Source organism: Cetorhinus maximus, chromosome 11 (assembly GCF_964194155.1).
Source record: "Cetorhinus maximus chromosome 11, sCetMax3.hap1.1, whole genome shotgun sequence".
Taxonomy (NCBI): domain Eukaryota; kingdom Metazoa; phylum Chordata; class Chondrichthyes; order Lamniformes; family Cetorhinidae; genus Cetorhinus; species Cetorhinus maximus.
This window is the reverse complement of record NC_135889.1, coordinates 13,534,393-13,554,472: the sequence shown is the minus strand read 5'-3', so window position 1 is coordinate 13,554,472 and position 20,080 is coordinate 13,534,393. Positions and strand designations below refer to the sequence as shown.

Genomic DNA, 20,080 nt, shown 5'->3' with positions numbered 1-20,080 from the left:
TCCTCACCAATTCCCTGTCCAGCTGCAGTAAAACTTCCCTGTTTTTATATTCCATCCCCCTTGCAATAAACACCAACATTCCAGTTGCTTTCCTAATCACGTGCTGTATCTTTTTTACAATTCATTTACGGGATGTGGATGTTGCTGGCCAGGCCAGCATTTATTGCCCACCCTTAATTGCCCTTGAGAAGGTGGTGGTGAACTGCCTTCTTGAACCACTGCAGTCCACATGGTGTAGGTACACCTACAGTGCTGTTAGGGAGGGAGTTCCAGGATTTAGATCCAGCGACACTGAAGGAACTGTGATATGTTTCCAGGTCAGGATGGTGAGTGGCTTGGAGGCAAACTTCCAGGTGGTGGTGTTCCATGTATCTGCTGCCCTTGTCCTCTTAGACGGTGGCGGTTGTGGGTTTGGAAGGTGCTGCCTCAGAGTCCTGGTGAGTTTCTGCAGTGCATCTTGTAGATGTTACACACTACTGCCACTGTTCAGTGGTGGAGGGAGTGAATGTTTGTGGAAGGGGTGCCAATCAAGCAGGCTTCTTTGTCCTGCATGGTGTCAAGCTTCTTGAGTGTTGTTGGAGCTGCCCTTATCCAGGCAAGTGGAGAATATTCCATCACACTCCTGATTTGTGCCTTGTAGATGGTGGACAGGCTTTGGCGAGTCAGGAGGTGAGTTACTCGCCACAAGATTCCTAGCCTCTGACCTGCTCTTGTAGCCACAGTATGGCGAGTGTGGTTCAGTTTCTGGCCAATGATAACCCCAGGATGTTGATGGTGGGGGATTCAGTGATGGTAATGCCACCGAAGTCAAGGAGCAAATGGTTAGATTCTCTCTTGTTGGACATGGCCATTGCCTAGCATTTGTGTGGCGCAAATGTTATTTGCCACTTGTCAGCCCAAGCCTGGATATTGTCCAGGTCTTGCTGCATTTAGACATGGACTGCTTCAGTATCTGAGGAGTCGTGAATGGTGCTGGACATTGTGCAATCATCAGCGAACATCCCCACTTCTGACCTTATGATGGAAGGAAAGTCATTGATGAAGCAGCTGAAGATGGTTGGGCTGAGGACACCACCCTGAGGAACTCCTGCAGTGATGTCCTGGAACTGAGACCATTGGCCTTCAACAACCACAACCATCTTCCTTTGTGCTAGATATGACTCCAACCAGCGGAGATTTTTCCCCCTGATTTCCAATGACTCCAGTTTTGCTGGGGCTCCTTGATGCCACACTTGGTCAAATGCTGCCTTGATGTCAATGGCAGTCACTCTCCCCTCATCTCTGGCGTTCAGCTCTTTTGTCCATGTTTGAACCAAGGCTGTAATGAAGTCAGAAGCTGAGTGACCCTGGCGGAACCCAAACTAAGCTTGAGTGAGCAAGTTATTGCTAAGCAAGTGCCACTTGATAGCACTGTTGATTATCCCTTCCATCACTTTACTGATGATTGAAGGTAGACTGATGGGACGGAAATTGGCCGGGTTGGACTTGTCCTGCTTTTTGTGCGCAGGTTATATGTGGGCAATTTTCCACATTGCCAGGTAGAAGCCAGTGTTGTAGCCGTACAGGAAGAGCTTGGCTAGGGCCGCGGCAAGTTCTGGAGCACAAGTCTTCAGTACTATTGCCAGAATATTTTCAGGGCCCATAGCCTTTGCAGTATCCAGTGTCTTCAGCTGTTTCTTGAAATCAAGTGGAGCGAATCGAATTAGCTGAAGACTGGCATCTGTGATGTTGGAGACCCCCAGAGGAGGCCATGGTGGATCATTCACTCGGCACTTCTGGCTGAAAATTGTTCCAAATGCCATCTTGTTTTTTGCAGTGATGCTCTGGGCTTCTCCATCATTAAGGATGGGGATACTTGTGGAGCCGCCACCTCCAGTGAGTTGTTTAATTGTCCACCACCATTCATGACTAGATATGGCGGGACTGTGGAGCGTAGAACTGATCCTTTGGTTGTGGAATCGCTTAGCTCTGTCTATCACTTGCTGTTTATGCTGTTCGGCACGCAAATAGTCCTGTGTTACAGCTTCACCAGGTTGACACCTCATTTTTTAGGTATGCCTGATGCTGCTCCTGGCATGCTCTCCTGCACTCTTCATTGAACCAAGGTTGATCCCCTGGCTTGATGGTAATGGTAGAGTGGGGGATATGCTGGGCCATGAGGTTATAGATTGTGTTAATGGTACAATTCTGCTGCTGATGAAGGCCCACAGCACCTCATGGAAGCCCAGTCTTGAGTTGCTAGACCTGTTCGAAATCTATTCCATTTAGCACAGTGGTAGTGCCACGCAACCTGATGGGTGGTATCCTCAATCTGAAGACAGGACTTCGTCTCTACAATGACTGTGCAGTGGTCACTCCTACCGATAATGACATGGACAGATGCATCTGAGGATGAGGTTTTTCCTTGTTGGTTCCCTCACCACCTGCCTCAGACCCAGTCTAGCAGCTACTTCCTTTAGGACTCAGCCTGCTTGGTCCCCAGTAACGATCCCTATGGCACTTCACTAGTTATATCTTGTCAACCCCAAAACGACCCTTCTATCCCTACTCTCAGCTTCCTATTAGCTAACTAACCCTTTATCCAGGCTAATATGTTAGCCCCTGCACCATGTTAGCCCCTGCACCATGTTCTATTATCTTGTGTAGTAACCTTTGATGTGGCACTTTATCAAATGCCTTTTGGAAATCCAAGTACATCACATCTACAGGTTCTCCTTTATCTACCTTGCTTGTTACTTTCTCAAAAAACTCTAATAAATCAATTAAACACAATTTCCCTTTCACAAAGCTGTATTGACTCTGCCTAATCATGTTATGAATTTCTAAGTATCCTGCTATAATCTCCTTAATAATGGATTCTAGCAATTTCCCATGACACATGGTGTCAGCTGTGGCTCAGTTCATAGCACCCTCGCCTTTGAATCAAAAGGTTGTGGGTTCAAGTCCCACTCCCGGAAAAAAAAAACCAAGAACCGTGAATGTACTTGAAAGAATTTTTTTTTTCTTTTTTTTTGGAGGTGTCAGCTGTGGCTCAGTTCACAGCACCCTCGCCTTTGAATCAGAGGGTTGTGGGTTCATGTCCCACTCCCGGAAACCAAGAACTGTGATTGTTCTCGAAAGAGTTGCAATCTGTGACTGTTGATAAATAAGAAAAGAAAATGACACATGTTCAGCCAACTGGCCTGTAGTTTCTTGCTTTCAGTCTCCCTCCTTGAATAAAGGTGTAATACATTAGTTATTTTCCAATCCACTGGGACCCTTCCAGAATCTAAGCAATTTTGGAAGATTATAACCAATACATCTACTGTCTCTGCAGCCACTTCTTTTCAGAGCATAGGAGGCAGGCTACCTGGTCTTGGGGATTTGTCAGCCTTTAGGTCTAATAGTTTTCCTAGCACCTTTTCCCTAGTGTTGATGATTTGTTTGAAGTTCCTCCCCCCTGTTCACCTTTTGATTTTTAAATATCTTTGGGAAGTTTTCTAAGTCTTCTAAAGTAAAGACAGACACGAAATACCTGTTTAACGCATCCAGCATGTCCTTGTTTTCCATTATTAATTCCCCAGACGGACTCTTGAGAGGACCAACACTAGCTTTAGCTACTCTTTTTTTCCTATTTAAATGCTTGTAGAGCTTACTATCTATTTTTATATTACTAGCTAGCTTTCTCTCATACTCAACGTTCTCCCTTTTTTTTAGTCATTCTTTGCTGGTTCTTAAAACCTGACCAATCTTCTGACCTACCGCCAATCTTGACTTTTACAGCGCTGCTTTCAATTTGATACAATCCTGAGCTTCTTATTCAGCCACAGATGATGCACCCTTCTCAAAGAGTCTTTCTTTCCTACTGGGATAAATCTCTGCTGAGAGTTCTTAACTATCTCCTTAAAAGTCTGCTAGAGCATCTCTATTGACCTACCTTTTAACCTAGTTTCCCAGTTCACTTTAGCTAGCATACTTTCATACCCTTATTATTACCTTTTATCCAGGTTTAAAACACTAGTCTTAGACCCACACTTCACCCCTTCAGACTGAACATGAAATTTTATTGTGTTATGTCGCTGTCACCATGAGATTATTGATTAATCCTGTCTGATTGCTCATTATCAGGTCTCGAATAGCCTGCTCCCTGGTTGGCTGTAGAACATACTTCTCTAAGAAATTGTCCCACATACACCAATTGAACTCCTTTTCCAGGCTACTTTTGCCAATCTGATTCGCCCAATCTGTATGTAGATCAAAGTTACCCAAGATTATTGCGGTACCTTTCTTACGCGACTCATTTATTTCTCCCTGTATGCTCTTTCCTACAGTGTAACTATTGTTAGGGGGCCTATAAGCTACTCCCATAAGTGACCTCTTAGCTTTCCTATTATCTACCCAAACTGATTCTACATCTTGTTCTTTCAAGCTAAGGTCATCTTTCACCACTGTACCAATGACATCCTTAATTAACAGAGCTGTGCCACCACCTTTTCCTTGCTTTCTACCTTTTCGTAATGTCAAGGACCCTTCAATATTCAGGTCCCAGCCTTGGTCACCCTGCAAGCATGTTTCTGTGATGTCTGTCAGTTCAACCATATTTATTTCTATCTGTGCTAACCATTCATCCATTCTGTTATAAATGGTGTACGCATTTAGATACAGTGCCTTGAACTCTGTCCTTTTACTATCTTTGGAATCTCTGGCCTTAACTGCTGGTGCACTCTTAAGTTTGTATGCTCTGTCTTTCCCTGCCACACTCTGATTATCTTTACCCAAATCGCTACCTTGCTTTAGCACCTTGCTGTTACGCTTTGATTTACTGCATCTTCTCTCACATGATACCTTCCCTGCACTATTTAGTTTAAAGCCCTCTCTACCACCCCAGTTATCCAACTTGCCAGAACACTGGTCCAAGCATGGTTCAGGTGAAAACATAAAAGCAAAATACTGCGGATGCTGGATATCTGAAACAAAAACAGAAAATGCTGGGAAAACTCAGCAGGTCTAACAGCATCTGTGGAGAGAGAGAAACAGAGTTAACATTTCGAGTCAGAGCATTCAGGTTCAGGTAAAGCCTGTCCTACAGGTACAGCTCCCACTTTCCTCAGTACTGGTGCCAGTGTCCCACAAATTAAAAAACATTTCTCCCACAGCAGCCTTTGAGCCACGCGTTCATATCTCTAACTTTATTTACCCTACGCCAATTCACTCATTACTCAATAATCTAGAGATTATTATCTTTGAGGTTCTGCTTTTTAAATTAACTGCTAGCTGCTCATATGCCCTAAACGGAACCTCTTTCCTAGTCCTCTATGTAGTTAGTAACAATGTGGACCATGACAACTGAATCCTCCCCTTCCTCATTGCAAGTTCCTCTCCAGCCCCAAGCAGATGTCCTGAACCCTGGCACTGGGCAGGCAACATAGTTGTCTGGACTTATGCTCTCAGCTGCAGAGAGCAATGTCAATCCCCCTGACTACACTGTCCCTACTACCACTACATTCCTATTAACGCCCCCCCACTTGAATGCTACCTGTACCACAGTGCATTGGTCAGTTCGCTTATCCACCCTGCAGCCATTGCTTTCATCCCCACAAGCTGCAGAAGCTCGAACCTATTGGACAGTTGCAAGGGCTAAGGCTCCTCCACTTCTACCTTCTTGATCCCTTTTCTTGCCTCACTTGTAGTCATACCCTCCTGTCCCTGACCACTGACCAAATCAGAAAACCCTAACCTAATGAGTATCAATACCTCCTGGAATAAAATGTCCAGGTAACTTACCCCCTCCATGATGCATCGCAATGTCTGCAGCTCAACCTCCAGCTCAGTGACTCTCAGCCGAAGCACTGATGCTGCAGACATGATGCCTTGGATCACACGGTGACAGGAGCTCCCACATTCTGCATCTGCAACACATCACCTGCCCTGCCATCTGTTTTGTGTGTTAAATTAATTAAGAAAATAATAAATTAATTATAATTAATAAACCCAACTACTCCCAGTGAGCTTTGCTACTGCTTGTAAGCCTTACTGCTACTAATGAAACCTTACAATTACTAATAAATTACACAAGTTTTGAAAGATAAATGAGCAAAGTACTCACCCATCCACTTACCTGTTTCTCTCCTCCCTTACTGCACAGAATTCCCATGTTCACACACTGTGACTAGCTGCACACAAGTGATGAGCTGCTGTCTTTGTACTTGCTTACTAGTCTTGCACTCATCGGACAGAATTGCAAGTATGCCAAATCTCAAAGAACAGCAATCTGTGCTGCATGAGAAGATAGTGCTGATTGATTGGTAAAGGTGTTGTCATGGAGAATGCACCAGGAACATTTAACTACCAAGCTTTTGATTAAATTCAAACCAGGCAAGTTAACTGTGGTCAAGGCTTTGCCCTGGGGAATGAACCCAGCATTTATGTAGTTGAAAAAGGTACAATGCATGGACACGTTCTTTCTGTTTGCAAAGGACAGGGCCCTGTGTGAATATATGTAGCTTAGTGTAAATGAGCCACACTGCAAGCCCAACTGAATCTTAATTCTTAGCACATCAGGATTGCTTGGTAAGTGTCCAATCACGTAATCACATCTAATGTTGGACACTAAGTTTAAAATTAAGGGGTTTCCCATTTAAGGCTGAGTTGAGGGCTGTTCGTCTTTGGAATTTTCTACTTCAGAACAGTGGAGGAAAGGTCATTGAATATTTTATGGTTGAGTTAAATAGATTCTTGATTGACAAGGGAGTCAAAGGTTATAGGACGTAGACAGGAAAGTAAAGTTGAGGGCACAGTCAGATCAGTCATGATCTTATCAAATGGCGGAGCAGGCTTGACGGCTGAATGGTCTACTCCTGCCCCTAGCTCATACGTTCATGAGTTTGTCACTGATTTTTGTATCGCAACTGTGGCCTGTCATTTGAGATTTCTTTCCTTTCTCAGCCATTTGTAACTGGAAAGTCTGTATATGTTCCTGGGCGTTGCCTCTCGTGCATCCTTTTGAGAGTTGGGGGGGGTGGGTGGGGCAATGGCAGGGTTAACTTTCAAATTGCCTTCAGATCTGGTCTGAAGGATGGCTATTTCTCAAAAAGACACCATCTGCCAGATGGTGCTGATGTACTTGGCCGATACAGGTGGTTCCAGATTAATTCCTGATGCAATCTGATATGCTGATTTCTGTTGAAGTTGGTGGACCCACTCTTTAGGTGCACATGGAGTTAACAACATGAAGCAGCCAGAGATGGTGGAGCCCTGAAATGGCACACCTCGATCAGGGTTAATCAATCTTGCTGTGTATTCTACAGGAACAAGCTAGCAAGGACGTAGGCAGGAAGCACTTCTTTCAGACTGTGTTCCCTTTTTGGGGCTGGCTTGCAAAAATTCTTAGCTGATGTGTTTATAGGTGCATGATTTTCAAGTGCATATTCACATGGACTGATTAGTTACAAATTGATTTGGGCATTTTGTTTAATTTAGCCCTTGTCCTAGGTTGATGTTCTTGCAAGTACAATTTACTTCTAGAATATTTCTGATTACTTTATTGACCAGTCAGTCCACTGCAATGACTGAGAGATTTTGACAAAGAGCTGTTTATATAACAGCTTGGCGCAGTTGATGGAACATTCCTTCTGGGTTTGAAAGATGCAGGGTTGAGATTCGATTCCAGAATTTGGAATAATCTAGGCTGACTCTGCAGCGCAGCACTGAGGGAGTGCTACATCACAGCTAGTGTCAGCTTCAGGAGTGGCAATATCCCATTCATTCCTCCTTTATGTTACATTGGATTGTGTGAGACTATGCGAAAACCGGGATGTTTACCAGATGTTTTGGACTTTACATCTCCATAAAGAAAAATATAGATAACTTAAAATTCGTGTCATTGTTGTCTCTGGGCTTTGTTGACATAGAATGGCAGCCACATTTGTCACTTCAACCTTTCAAAAGTAATTTTTGGAAGCACTTTGAGAGTTTTCAATGATCTCTTTGCTTCTATACCTCCCTCTTTTCCTTGAAGTTGTTCCTTAAAACCCACCCCTATCCTAATGACTCCTCCTTTGGCTTGGTGTTAGTTTCTTCTGATTATATTCCTTTTGGAATTCCTTGGGATATTTTACTCAATTGCAGCTACTACAGTATATAAATGCAAGTTGCTGTTCTTGGTGTATATTCAGCAGTTGATAGAGTAGAGAAAAACTATTTCCTCTGGCAGTGGAGGTTCCAGCACAAGGAACATAATCTTAAAATTAGAGCTAGGCTGTTCAGGGTTGATGTCAGCAAGCGCGTCTTCATACACAGGACAGTCAAAATCTGCAACTCTTTCAAAAAGCTATTGAAGCTTGGGATCAATTGAAAATTTCAAAACTGAGATAGGTCTATTTTTGTTCAGCAAGGGTATTATGGATATGGAACTAAGGAGGCTAAATTGAGTTCAGATACAGATCAGCCATGATCTAATTGAATAGCAGAATGGGCTTGAAGGACTAAATGGCCAACTCATGGTCCTATGAAAGGTACCTGTAGGCAAGCTGTTACCCAGGATACATGCTACTGGAGTTTTCATCTCCCATCGGTGCCTTTTCATGTTTAATGTTGCTGTAATTTTGGTTTTGTTACATGTCCATGCATTGGTGGTGACTAGGAATGGAAATTCATTTATCTAATACTGTGGTATTAAATCTTGTCGCACTGGAGTATTTTGTAAATGCTATTACAGATGAGCTGGCATGTGGTTTTGATTCAACAGTTCACTTGTGAAAGAAGAGCAAAGAGCTTTCCATGCTGGCTGCTATCTCCTCATTTGGCTTCAAAGGGTGTCTACTTCCCACTAACTTTGATTTTGAATTGTTTCAGTTATGAACTTGTGTGTTCTGATCAAGATTTATAAGATGATGAAGGGGATAGATTGTGTTTCACCTGACAGCTTGTTCCAGCTCAGTAGATTAGGGAGGACCAAGGGTCATAATTTTAAGCTGCAAAGGCCAGATCTAGGTTGGTTATCAGGCACTGGTTCTTTTCCCAGAGATGAGCATGCCAATAGAGATTCGCAGGCATGAGTGAGGCCTTTTTCTGGCTAGAGCAGAGACCATTTCTTACAGACAACTCTCTATAGTACAAACTATCAGGGTCAGAGTGATCTCCTGGATGAGTTTTGATTTCCTCGGGGAGCCAGAGATAATTCCCCAGATTATTCCTCCCAAATTGGCTAGTTTTGTCTAGACTTTCACCTCTTGCGGGAGATCACATTTTTGTATGGGGTGGAGAACATTTTATATCATGATGGACAAGGTATCATGATTGTGTATGACTGGCTGGAGGGACCTTTGCCTGTCCATCGTTGCTTGTGTCCCGAGCTGTGCAGGTTGTTGGACATATTTGCTTTTTAGGTCAGCTTTCTCTTTCATTCTTCAGTTAATCACCCATTTAGATGACATGATCGTCCACGATTTGCTGAGCTGGGAGATCATTTTTGAAATGTGTTCATTGTTGCTTTTGTAATTTTGGATGCGTGTCTAATACAGAAAGCCTCAACTAGAATTCTGTAAGAAATGTGCAGCAAGCTTGACCACTGCTGAGCTAGAAACAGTAAAGCATATATTCAATACTGAAGCAATGCATCATCAAAATATGCACAGTCTTGCCGCATCACCTCAGCAGAAGAAAACTCCCTCCTTGTTCCTAGATTTAACAGCTGTGTTTATGGAACTCACACATGGTGACTGTGATGTAAAGTGCACATGTGATGTCAAGGAGCTTGGTGAAGCACATGGCAGCAGTATAACTTCGATTGACCACTTTGGTCCAAAGAAAGATAAATTGGGATATTTTCTAAATTGTGTGAAACTAGGATTTGCAGAGGAGCAGAGAGATTTGGAAGTGCCAGTACACATTAACAAAAGCCAGCAGTTGAGTCGAAAAAGCAGCCAGAAAGGTTAATGAAAGGTTGGCCTTTATCCGAAGCTGGATTGCAAAGGGGAGGAAGTCATGTTTAAGTTGTATAGAATCTCTGTTGGGCCCCATCCAGAGTGCTGCATTCAGCCTGGACACTGCACCTCAAGAAGGATCCATTGGTCTTGGATTCACCCTAATGATATTAGTGCTTATGGGGTTAAATTATGAGGGCTGATTGCACAAACGTGGTGTGCTTTACCTTGAGTAAAGAAGATTGAGGATAATCTGAATCATTTGAATATCTTAAACAATTCAATGGGGCAGAGAGAAACTAGTTCCTCTGGTGGGAGAATTAGAATGAGGGGGCATAATCTTGTCATTAGAGCTAGGGAATTTAGGAGAGAAATTATGAAATTTATTTTTGCACAAAGTGTTGTAGAAATCTGGAATTCTCTCAAAAGGCTGTGGATGCTAGGGCATTGACTTTCAAGGCAGAGAATGATAGATTTCTGTTAAAGAGTATCGAAGGATATGGAGTCAAGCAGTGTAAATGGAGTTGAGGTGCAGATCAACCATGATCTAATGGAATGGCTGAGCAGACACAAGGAGCTGAATGGCATTCTCCCTTTCCTATGTTCTTATAAACACATTGAGAAAGTACAAGGCTGCAGAAGATATTTGTACAAGGTTTCCAACCCAAGGAAAGAATGAGAGGTGTTAAATATTAGATATCAATAGATGCAGAACTTGTTCTGCAACCTTATCTCATTTATATGCAGACACTTGGGAACTGAATCAGCAGAAGAAAAAATGAGGATTTAGCTTCCCATTAACACCGTAATAATGGCTGTAGCCAGTGATGCTACATGCCCTGGCCAGAATGGAGATGATTGTTTAATTCCCCCATTAGTTTGTGCTTAAAGACACTGCATTGGGATTGATTTTATGTGCATAATTGATATTGTGAAACTGCACCATTCACCGCATTTTTCTGGAGAAGTAATCCTGCTTTTAACGGGAGACTTTGCTGTAATTTCGGTCATGAGTTCTGTTTTCAGCAATTTGTAGAGACTCTTTTAAGTAGATATTGTTTGCTAAGTAATTGGACTCTGCTGTAAGCCTTGCCTAGCCTCCAACTGATTGTTGGACACCGATGGTGTCAATCCTCACTCCAAATAATCACTGCAGGTTTAGAGAATTTGGTACACATGGCGGCTGCCCTCTTATTTTTGTGGTGGGTTTTCTGGATTCCAACCTCTTGGCAGCACCCTCCCATGAGTACGCACATCATACAAGTGAATCGTCAGCAGCAAACGAGCATGCCCCCAACTGGCTGTTATTCAATGTTACTGGGACTGACCCCCGCGAGGTCGTGCCCTTGGGTAGGGGATGGGGATTGCGGTGGAGGTGTGCTAGTGTGCAAGAATAAGCCTGGTCCAATATCTGGGCTACACGATACAAGTTGGGATCCACTGGAATTGTTGGGACACAAGTGTCCTCCAGACGCCCACTTTTTGCATGCTCTTAGTAAGCCCAGCTCCAATAAGTATGTTTGGAAGGCATTTCTGAGCAGCAGCAGCAAGTGTGTGTAGATGTAACTGAATGTTGCAACAGAATAACCACTTACAGAGGGAAAAAAGTGAACAAGAGTAACTTTTCACAATGAAGTGGCCAATTGGAAAGACGGACTGCAAAAACTCCAAAAAAGATAACAAGCCTGCAAAGATAAATCAAAGTAGCTGTGACAGATTGACACATTGTTCTAGCATTTAGTTTCATAAACTTGAGCTCATCCAAGACTGCTGCCCATATCCTAACATGCACGAAGACATTCATCAATTACCCTTGTCCTCAGTGACCTAAAATGCCTCCCAATCTGGCAACACTGATTTTTAAATTCACGTGCTTATTTTCAAAACCCTCTGTGACCTTGTCCCTCCCTATCTCTGTGTTGTGTACCAGCCATGGGTCAGTTGGTAACACTCTGACCTCTGAAGGTTGAGTCCCACTCCAGGACTTGAGCACAAAATCAAGGCTGATGTTGCAATGCATTACTATGGGTGTGTTGCACAGTCAGAGGTGTCATCTTTCAAATGAGGTGTTAAACTCAAGTCCTGTTTCCCTCCTCCAGTGGATGTAAAAGATCCCATGGCACGATTTCTCAGGGGAATTATCCCCAGTGGTCTGGCCTATATTTGTCCCTCGATCAGCATCTCTAAAACAGATTATCTGGTCGTTATCACATTGCTGTTTATGGGAGCTAGCTGTGCGCAAAATGACTGCTGCATTTCCTCCACTGCAACAGTGACTACACTTATACTTCATTGGCTATTAAGAGCTTTGAGACATCTGGTGGTCCTGAAAGGTGCGATATAAATACAAGTCTGTCTTTTCTTTCTTTAACCTTCTCCAGCCCTACAGCTATCCAAGAGAATGCATTCCTCCAATTCTGGCCTCTTGAGCATTTCCAATTTTCTTCCCTTCACCTTTGGCAGTCATGCTTTCAGCTTCCTAGGTCCTAAGCTCTGGCACTCCCACCTTAAACCTCTGCCTTACTATCTCTCTCTCTCTTTTAAGATACTACTTGAAACCTACCTTTTTAACCAAACTTTTTGTTAAGTCCTAATATCTCCTGTGTCACATTTTGTCTTCTAACGCTCCTGCGACGTGTCTTGTGACAATTGACTAGATTAAAGGTGCTATGACAGTGCAAGTTGTTGTGAATTCACTTTTTAGGTACTCTTGTTTTGGAGCAGTGAAGCCAAGAGCAGATGCCTTATTTCTCTACAAAAATAAAAATACCTGGAAAAACTCAGCAGGTCTGACAGCATCTGCGGAGAGGAACACAGTTAACGTTTCGAGTCCGTATGACTCTTCAACAGAACTAAGTAAAAATAGAAGAGAGGTGAAATATAAGCTGATTTAAGGGGAGTGGGTGGGGGTGGGGGGGGACAAGTAGAGCTGGATAGAGGGCCAGTGATAGGTGGAGATAGCCAAAAGATGTCATAGACAAAAGGACAAAGAGGTGTTGAAGGTGGTGATATTATCTAAGGAATGTGCTAATTAAGGGTAGAAAGCAGGACCCTTAATTAGCAAATTCCTTAGATAATATCACCACCTTCAACACCTCTTTGTCCTTTTGTCTATGACATCTTTTGGCTATCTCCACCTATCACTGGCCCTCTATCCAGCTCTACTTGTCCCACCTCCCCCTTAAACCAGCTTATATTTCACCCCTCTTCTATTTTTACTTAGTTCTGTTGAAGAGTCATACGGACTCGAAACGTTAACTGTGTTCCTCTCCTCAGATGCTGCCAGACCTGCTGAGTTTTTCCAGGTATTTTTACTTTTGTTTTGGATTTCCAGCATCCGCAGTTTTTTGCTTTTGTCTTAATTCTCTTTCTCGTTGGCTGTACTTCTTAGGTGCTCCTCAGATGTTGGATTATGGAATCAAGTCCCACTCCAGAGACTTGAGCACATAATCCTGTACTGAGGGAGTGCTGCATTGCCAGAGGTGCCTTTTTTTTTTGGATGGAACTTTAAACCAAAACCCGTCTGCCCCCTCAGGTGGATATAAAAGATCCCATGCCAAGATTCCAGGAAGAGCAGGAGAGTTCTCTCCAGTCACCTGGCCAATATTTATCTCTAAACCAGCACCTAAAACAAATGACCTGGTGGTTACATCAGTGCTGTTTGTGGGACCTTGCTGTGTTCAAATTGGCTGTTAGGTTTCCTACAGTACAACAATGACTGCACTTCAAAAGTATTTTATTGGCTGTAAACGCATTGGGACGTCTTAAATGTTATCAAAGGTGCACTAGAAATGTCTTTTTTCTATTATTTGACTAGTTGACAGAAAGCATGATTCCACTTGGAATCAAATGGTGTCAGAATCCCATATATAAAAATCATGTCCTTGCCCTTCATGCATCATTCTACTTTAGCTCTATTCTTTCCCTCTTCAGTTCTCCTACCATTTCCCATTCCTCTGCTTTCCTTCCTTCCCATCCCTCTCCTTAATGCATTTTTTCCCCACTAGTACCCTCCCCTTTCCTCTGGCCCCTCCACTCCACCTCTTTTCCTTCTATCTGCCCCTCCCCTCTTCTTTTTTCCTCCTTCCTACTCATGTCCCTCATTGTGCTTAAGGAATTTGAAGATGCTGACTTTGTATTTTCAAGCAGAATAGTTATGAATATTGGATTATCTTGTATGAAGGTGCCTCTTATTTTATTAATGTCCCCATCACTGTTCACTTTGCTTTGGCCTTGACTCTCTCATTACTGATTGTAAAATAGATGTTCAAATGGCAAATAAAACTGGGTGTTTTCTTGGATTTTTCTCTCCCACAGCTAAATTCCGGGGGCCCCTGTGCTGTATAATAAACGTTAATCCGTTTTTAATGCAGCACGAAACCATAGCAATGTAGTAAGTGTCTTGGAATTAAATCTTATAATGAAGATTGAGTGAGGGAATTTTTTTTATTCCTGGACGTATAAAAAGAAATGTTTCTTCCAAAACTTTGGCAAAAGAGTGTTGTGTTTCTCTGGTCTACTCTTTCCCACTCCACTGTCCACCACCCAGACACACAAAATAAAAGTGAGCAACAGAAATTGTCCAGTACTCGGTTGTAAACTTGCAGTGACTGGAAGGTGCACACACCCATCACCACATTGATGTACAACTTTCATCATATCATAAACCACTCTTGTTAGCAGCTGGTTTTAAGCACAAATAGCCCCAACAGAAAGTGCTGCTGTCAGTTTGACACTGCAGTTTATTGAGGGAGCTCCATTGAAGATGCCAACTTTCATTTAAACCGTTCCTCCTGTCTTCCTGCACCAGCACTTCAGGTGAAGAGCCCTCCAGGTGCCCTTGGCACCATGCATCTTTGATCTAAAAGCATAAAAGGTATATTAACCAGCCAGGGATCTCATTGCTATTCTTGCTACTTTTGGGATCCTGCAGTGCGCAAAACGGTCGCTATATTTACCTAGATAATTCATCATACTTCAGTGGAACTTAGTGTGTAAAATGTTCTTGTGAGATGTGATGAAACGCTATAAAAATACAAATCTCGTTTTTCCACGTGCCTGGTGTGCTTGATATATATACAGCCAAGAAGTGGGTGGACAGAAATCACCCAAATACTTTGCCTGGGACATATCATTTAATGTAATAACACAGCCAAGTGGGACTGTGTAAGGAGGCCTAACACTTTAGGGCTCTTCCATTAAAACTCTCTGCGTGCAACTGTACAAGGGGGCCCAACCCTGTGCAGCATGGGGGGAGGGGTTGGTGGGGCCAACTCTGGGGCTTTTCCATTACAATGCTGAGAACTGCTAATCCTGTAACCCCAGCACAATCCCACGCCTTTAGGAGAGATAGTAACAGAACATCATGCGCATAGAGCGAGAGTAAAATAAGGGCTGCATTTAATTATACCACTGATACAAATTGATGAAGTCAGAGCTTAAGAGTGAGTATTATGTCATTGAATTTCTTTACATGGCTGAGTGCATAACTCAACAAATGCGCATGCATTTCATTGGCACATCGATATTCAATCTGAAAATACATATGTATACACATGTGGGTTTCTCTGCGGGCAGGCGGGTTAAACTTTGATTCCATTCTTTTGTGCAGCCCCGAAGATGAGGCGACGAGCACGAGAAGTTTGAGAGTGACACGGCTCTGCACTTACCTGCAGCACAGATACATGCAGCTGTGTCGTGTGGAGCGAGCCGCGGCGCGCCAGCAGAGGTGTCGGCATGCCTTCCGGAGAGCGCTACTGCAAGCAGCCAGCAAGGAACCCGACTCCGCCGGGCAGATTCTTCGGGAACTCAGAGCAGCGCCCCCCACGCAGACCAGGTCAGCTGCTGAGCTCTGGCATTGCCAGGCATTGCTTTATGGAGGGATTGGCCAGGGAAAAACTCTCTTGGTGATGTTGGTATCACCACAACCCTTTGGTGGAGGGGCAGCTTATATTGAACATTATGGCCAAAACTAGCAATGTAATTATCATCAGCCCTGAGCTTCCACTATTTAGCATCATAGGTCATGTTTTTAGTGCTCTAATGGGCTAATGGTATTTTAATGCCTTTCCTCCAGTCTCTTCAAATTGATCAGCCTTCCTTCTAGGGCCCTTGGTAGTTTTGTGTTGAGTAATGAATTTTCACCACCCACAAGTTGCACTCTTGTAAGAAACGGGAGCTCTTTTATTTGACAATGGTAATATAATGCCCTTGTCCCTCAAACATTTTGTCATCCTCATCGGCTCTTGTTAAAAAAGCTGATATCGTTTGTTCTTGAAGAGTGAGTGTTCCCTTTATCTTTATTCAACCATCACCACCCCACTCCAAGGTTAAGGATGCTAAACCATGTAGTTCCTGTAAACTCCTGGTTCAATTCCTTGCCCAGGCCAACATTTCTACCTCCATTGAGTTCACCATAAACCAGTTCATCCCATTGCTTACTGTAAAAGCTTGCCATGTGCAAAGTAGCTACTGCATTGCTGCCATAATGGTTACGCTGAGACATCATTTTAAATACTAGTCTCTTTTTTCCTGCGCTGATTTGTCTGATTGCACCTGGGGGTATTCTGAGGCTAAAGAAGAGGACAATCAGCCTGAATTTGTTTTTTATTATTTATATTCATTCTCAGGTTAAGAGTGCTGCTGGCAAGACATTTTACTACCCATCTTTAGTTGCCATGAGAAGGTGATCATAGATGGGAACTGCCTTTTGCACAGTTGAGACCGTTTCATTGGCCAATTAAGAATTAACTACATTGGCATTGAACTGGAGTCACATTTAGGCCAGATCAAGTCAAGATGGCAGTGTCCTTCGCTGAAGGACATTAGTGAGCCAGTTGGGTTTTTACAGCAATTTATCCAATACCAACTTTATTAATACCAGTTTTTTTTAATATACAGATTTTCTGATAGACTGATTTCAAATTCTCAAACTGCCACGCTGCAACTTGAACTCCCACTCACTTGATTACTAGTCCAACCCTCTGAGTTACTAGTCCAGCAACAACCACCATGCTACTGTACCCTACACATCTGAATAGCTGCTGATTCACCGATCACTGCCTGGTGACTCCTGTAAGAAACTGAGTAAGCCTAGGCTTTGGGAAAGTGCAGCTTCGTGCTTGAGTGTGATGCTGTCTGTAGTCGACTGGCTTGCAGCCAGCTAACTCTGTAATCTCGTGTGAAGTGTTGCCACCTGCAACTTGGGAAACCACACTTTCAGATGACATTGGGCAGAGGTAGTTTGTGAGGGATCTGAGGAATCAGCTTAGTGGGGAGGGGGTGAGGCATGAGGAGATTGAGTAGTCCCATCAGGACTTAATCAAAATCAGTATAATTATTATTCGCTTCAAGTTCTTTTTCACTTTTGTAATATTTTTGGCTAGATTTTTCTTTTGCACAATAATTGCTGAAGAGCTCCTGAAGAGACTAAATCATCCTCAAGAGACTGTTGAGCTTGAAAGTGCAGGAAGCTTGATTAACTCTCACATGCTTAACGTTTAAAGAATTCCTGTTTAATGATGATTAGAGTTAAGCTCCGTCTCTGTTCAGCAGAGGAAATCGCCTGATTCTCCCCACAAAAGGCTTTCAGCACCTCTGTGTTCAAACAAGCTAATATTTCCTTCGAACAATTTTCCTGATGCTGATTTTCTTTCTCTTTCGCTGATTCTGGAACTATTTCAGACATTGCAAACTCTTTAGAATTTGTGTTGTCAGGCAGGCGGGTGCTGAGAACATGGCCAGACCTCTGAACAGACAGCGCACATTAGTTCTGTGCCCTTGTCCACACAGCTGCAATTATTTTCTTGGACCAATTGACCTCTGGAATGGAGAGCAACTGTAGTATTCAGGTCAATTGGGTTAAAGGGCAGGGGATATTTGGAGCAAGGCAGGAACGGAGGGACTGAGGAAGGAGGATGGGAGGAGCAGAGGGAAAGCATGCTCAGCAGGGTGTGAGTAAGCTAGGTGAGGCACTACACATACAAGGGGTTGTGTGCATACAGATAGCAATGTTAAAATCTACTGCACTAAAACTATTTATCCCTTAAGCACTGAATGATAAGAGTTGTTTTCAGCCTTTCTACTTGGAGGGTGACCCATTGTGGGGTCTTGAGTTGAATGGGTACATTAAATGAAACCATTACGTTACATTACTTCCACTGGAATTATCCGTCACTGAGCCACCTAAAGGCGTTACAGGAATTTCATATAATCCGTTGACTTTATCATCCGATGATTTTAATTGATAATCGGATTGGGGGAAATTTGATGGTAAAATCTTTTCCTGTACAGCCAATTGCATTGAGTATTTTGGCTTGTCAAACGTCCAATTAGTTGGCTTGATTTTAGCCTTCAGCCATCCTAATGCAGAGGGGGGAGTTTGAAGATACTATTGTTGGTAGAATGCTAAGAGTCTTGCTCAGTCTGCTGTGTTAAACCACCTGAAAATGTAGCAGCTTAATATTATCTTAGGGCTGTATGTGGGTAATGCAGCATTGTTGCTAAGTGGTTGTTCAATGATTCCTAAAGGGAACAGTCAGTGAGGTTCAAAGTTAATTCCACTCAACAGCAAGTGCCTGGATCAGGAATATATTTGGACCAGGAGCTCTGCAAGCTCTGAAATATGTAAACATTTATATCTCAGCCCATTTAATCCATCCTTATTAATTCAAATCCAACAAGAGGATCTGGACAGGAAAGTGATTCAGCTTGTACTGTGTTCTGTGTGTCAGAGGTGCAATTAATTTATTGAAATCCGTGCTTTGTTTGGTATTGCATTTTGCCTTAAAGTGTTACAGAGAAGTGTTATACAATGAGACTGGTGATTGTTGCTTTAAGGTCAACCTGACTGAGTAGGGGTCACGTGGTCAGAAAAACCAATCAGCACCAAGCACGGGGAAGTTTATAAGGGTGGAGTTTTCCTAGTCCAGAGAGTGTATTGGAGCCTTACGAGAGGCCTGCAGCTGATCCAGCAGCTCTAAATAAAGTTCGTTGTTCAACTAAAGCCTCTCGGCACTACATCTCTATATCTGGTGATGGGGATAAATGATCCTGGCTCTGCCTCTCGCCCTACAACTGAGTATCTCATTTTAAAGAAGGAAAAAAACATATACTCATCAGGATGCCCCTCTTTAGGAGGATCGACCCATTTGACTCCTCCATGGAGGACTGGACTCAATACATCAAGTGCTGCGGATTTTATTTCCAGGCCAGCGAAATAGGGGAAGAGGCAAAGCAATTCACTTGAGTGTCTGTGGGAGTCAAACCTACAGCCTTATTCATAGTTTGACAGCCCCAAGCGTGCCCAACCCCAAATTGTTGAGTGAGCTCGTGGATTTAGTGAAGGGCCATTTTCAGCCCAAATCACCAGTCATTATGCAAAGATTCAAATTTAATACCAGGGTGAGGGCCCCAGGCGAATCGATTGTGACTTGTATTGCTAAGTTGTATTGCTAAGTTGAAGCAGTTGCCAGAGCATTGTGATTTCGGAGTGACGTTGAAGACGTGCTACGGGATCAGTTAGTTTGTGGCGTGCGCAACAATGCCATTCAGCATCAATTGCTGGCAGAAGCCAATATGAATTTCAAACAAACAATGAAGATAGCGCTGGCCATGGAAAGCACTGAAAAAGATTCGCAGGAGCTACAGAGCTTGCAAAATGGCACCGTTTATCAGTTAGCGCAGCCAGATATGGCGCCAAATCGCTGAAGCAGCCACGAAGCAGGAATCATTCCCAATCACCCAGAAATTTAAAAAATATCCCGGAGGCAATCAGACAGCAACCCTGAAGTTGAAGTGTTACTGATATGGGGTAAGCACACCTGAAATATGTAGATTTAAGGAGTTCGAGTGCTATTACTGTCACAAATGAGGCCATTAGATAAAGCAGTACAGAGCTAAGTCCAAACTATCAAGTAACCAGCCAACAAAGATGTTAGAAATACATCTGAAAGAGCCTGAAATAACTGATTCTGATAGTCACTCTCTTTTTAATCTTAAAGCAGTCAAGGCAAACCCTATTACAGTCACACTTCACAGAAGCCTCTAGTTATGGAGGTGGATACAGGGGTATCAGCCACAGTGCTGGGTGAGCAGATATTTCAGTACCTGAGAGAAGGTACCCAACCCTTAAGCCTGGAGAGAACTGCTGCCCAGTTGAAGACTTACACGGGAGAAGC

The 20,080-nt window shown here is 43.2% G+C and overlaps 1 protein-coding gene across 1 annotated transcript in view; it reads left to right on the top strand.

The window, feature by feature from the left end:
* LOC144686403 (INO80 complex subunit D-like) overlaps positions 1-20,080 on the top strand; it is a 91,787-nt gene that overhangs the window by 43,301 nt on the left and 28,406 nt on the right. The window contains exon 6 of the mRNA XM_078551554.1: positions 15,514-15,738. Coding sequence (XP_078407680.1) covers positions 15,514-15,738 — 225 coding nt within the window. The remainder of the gene's footprint in view (positions 1-15,513; positions 15,739-20,080) is intronic.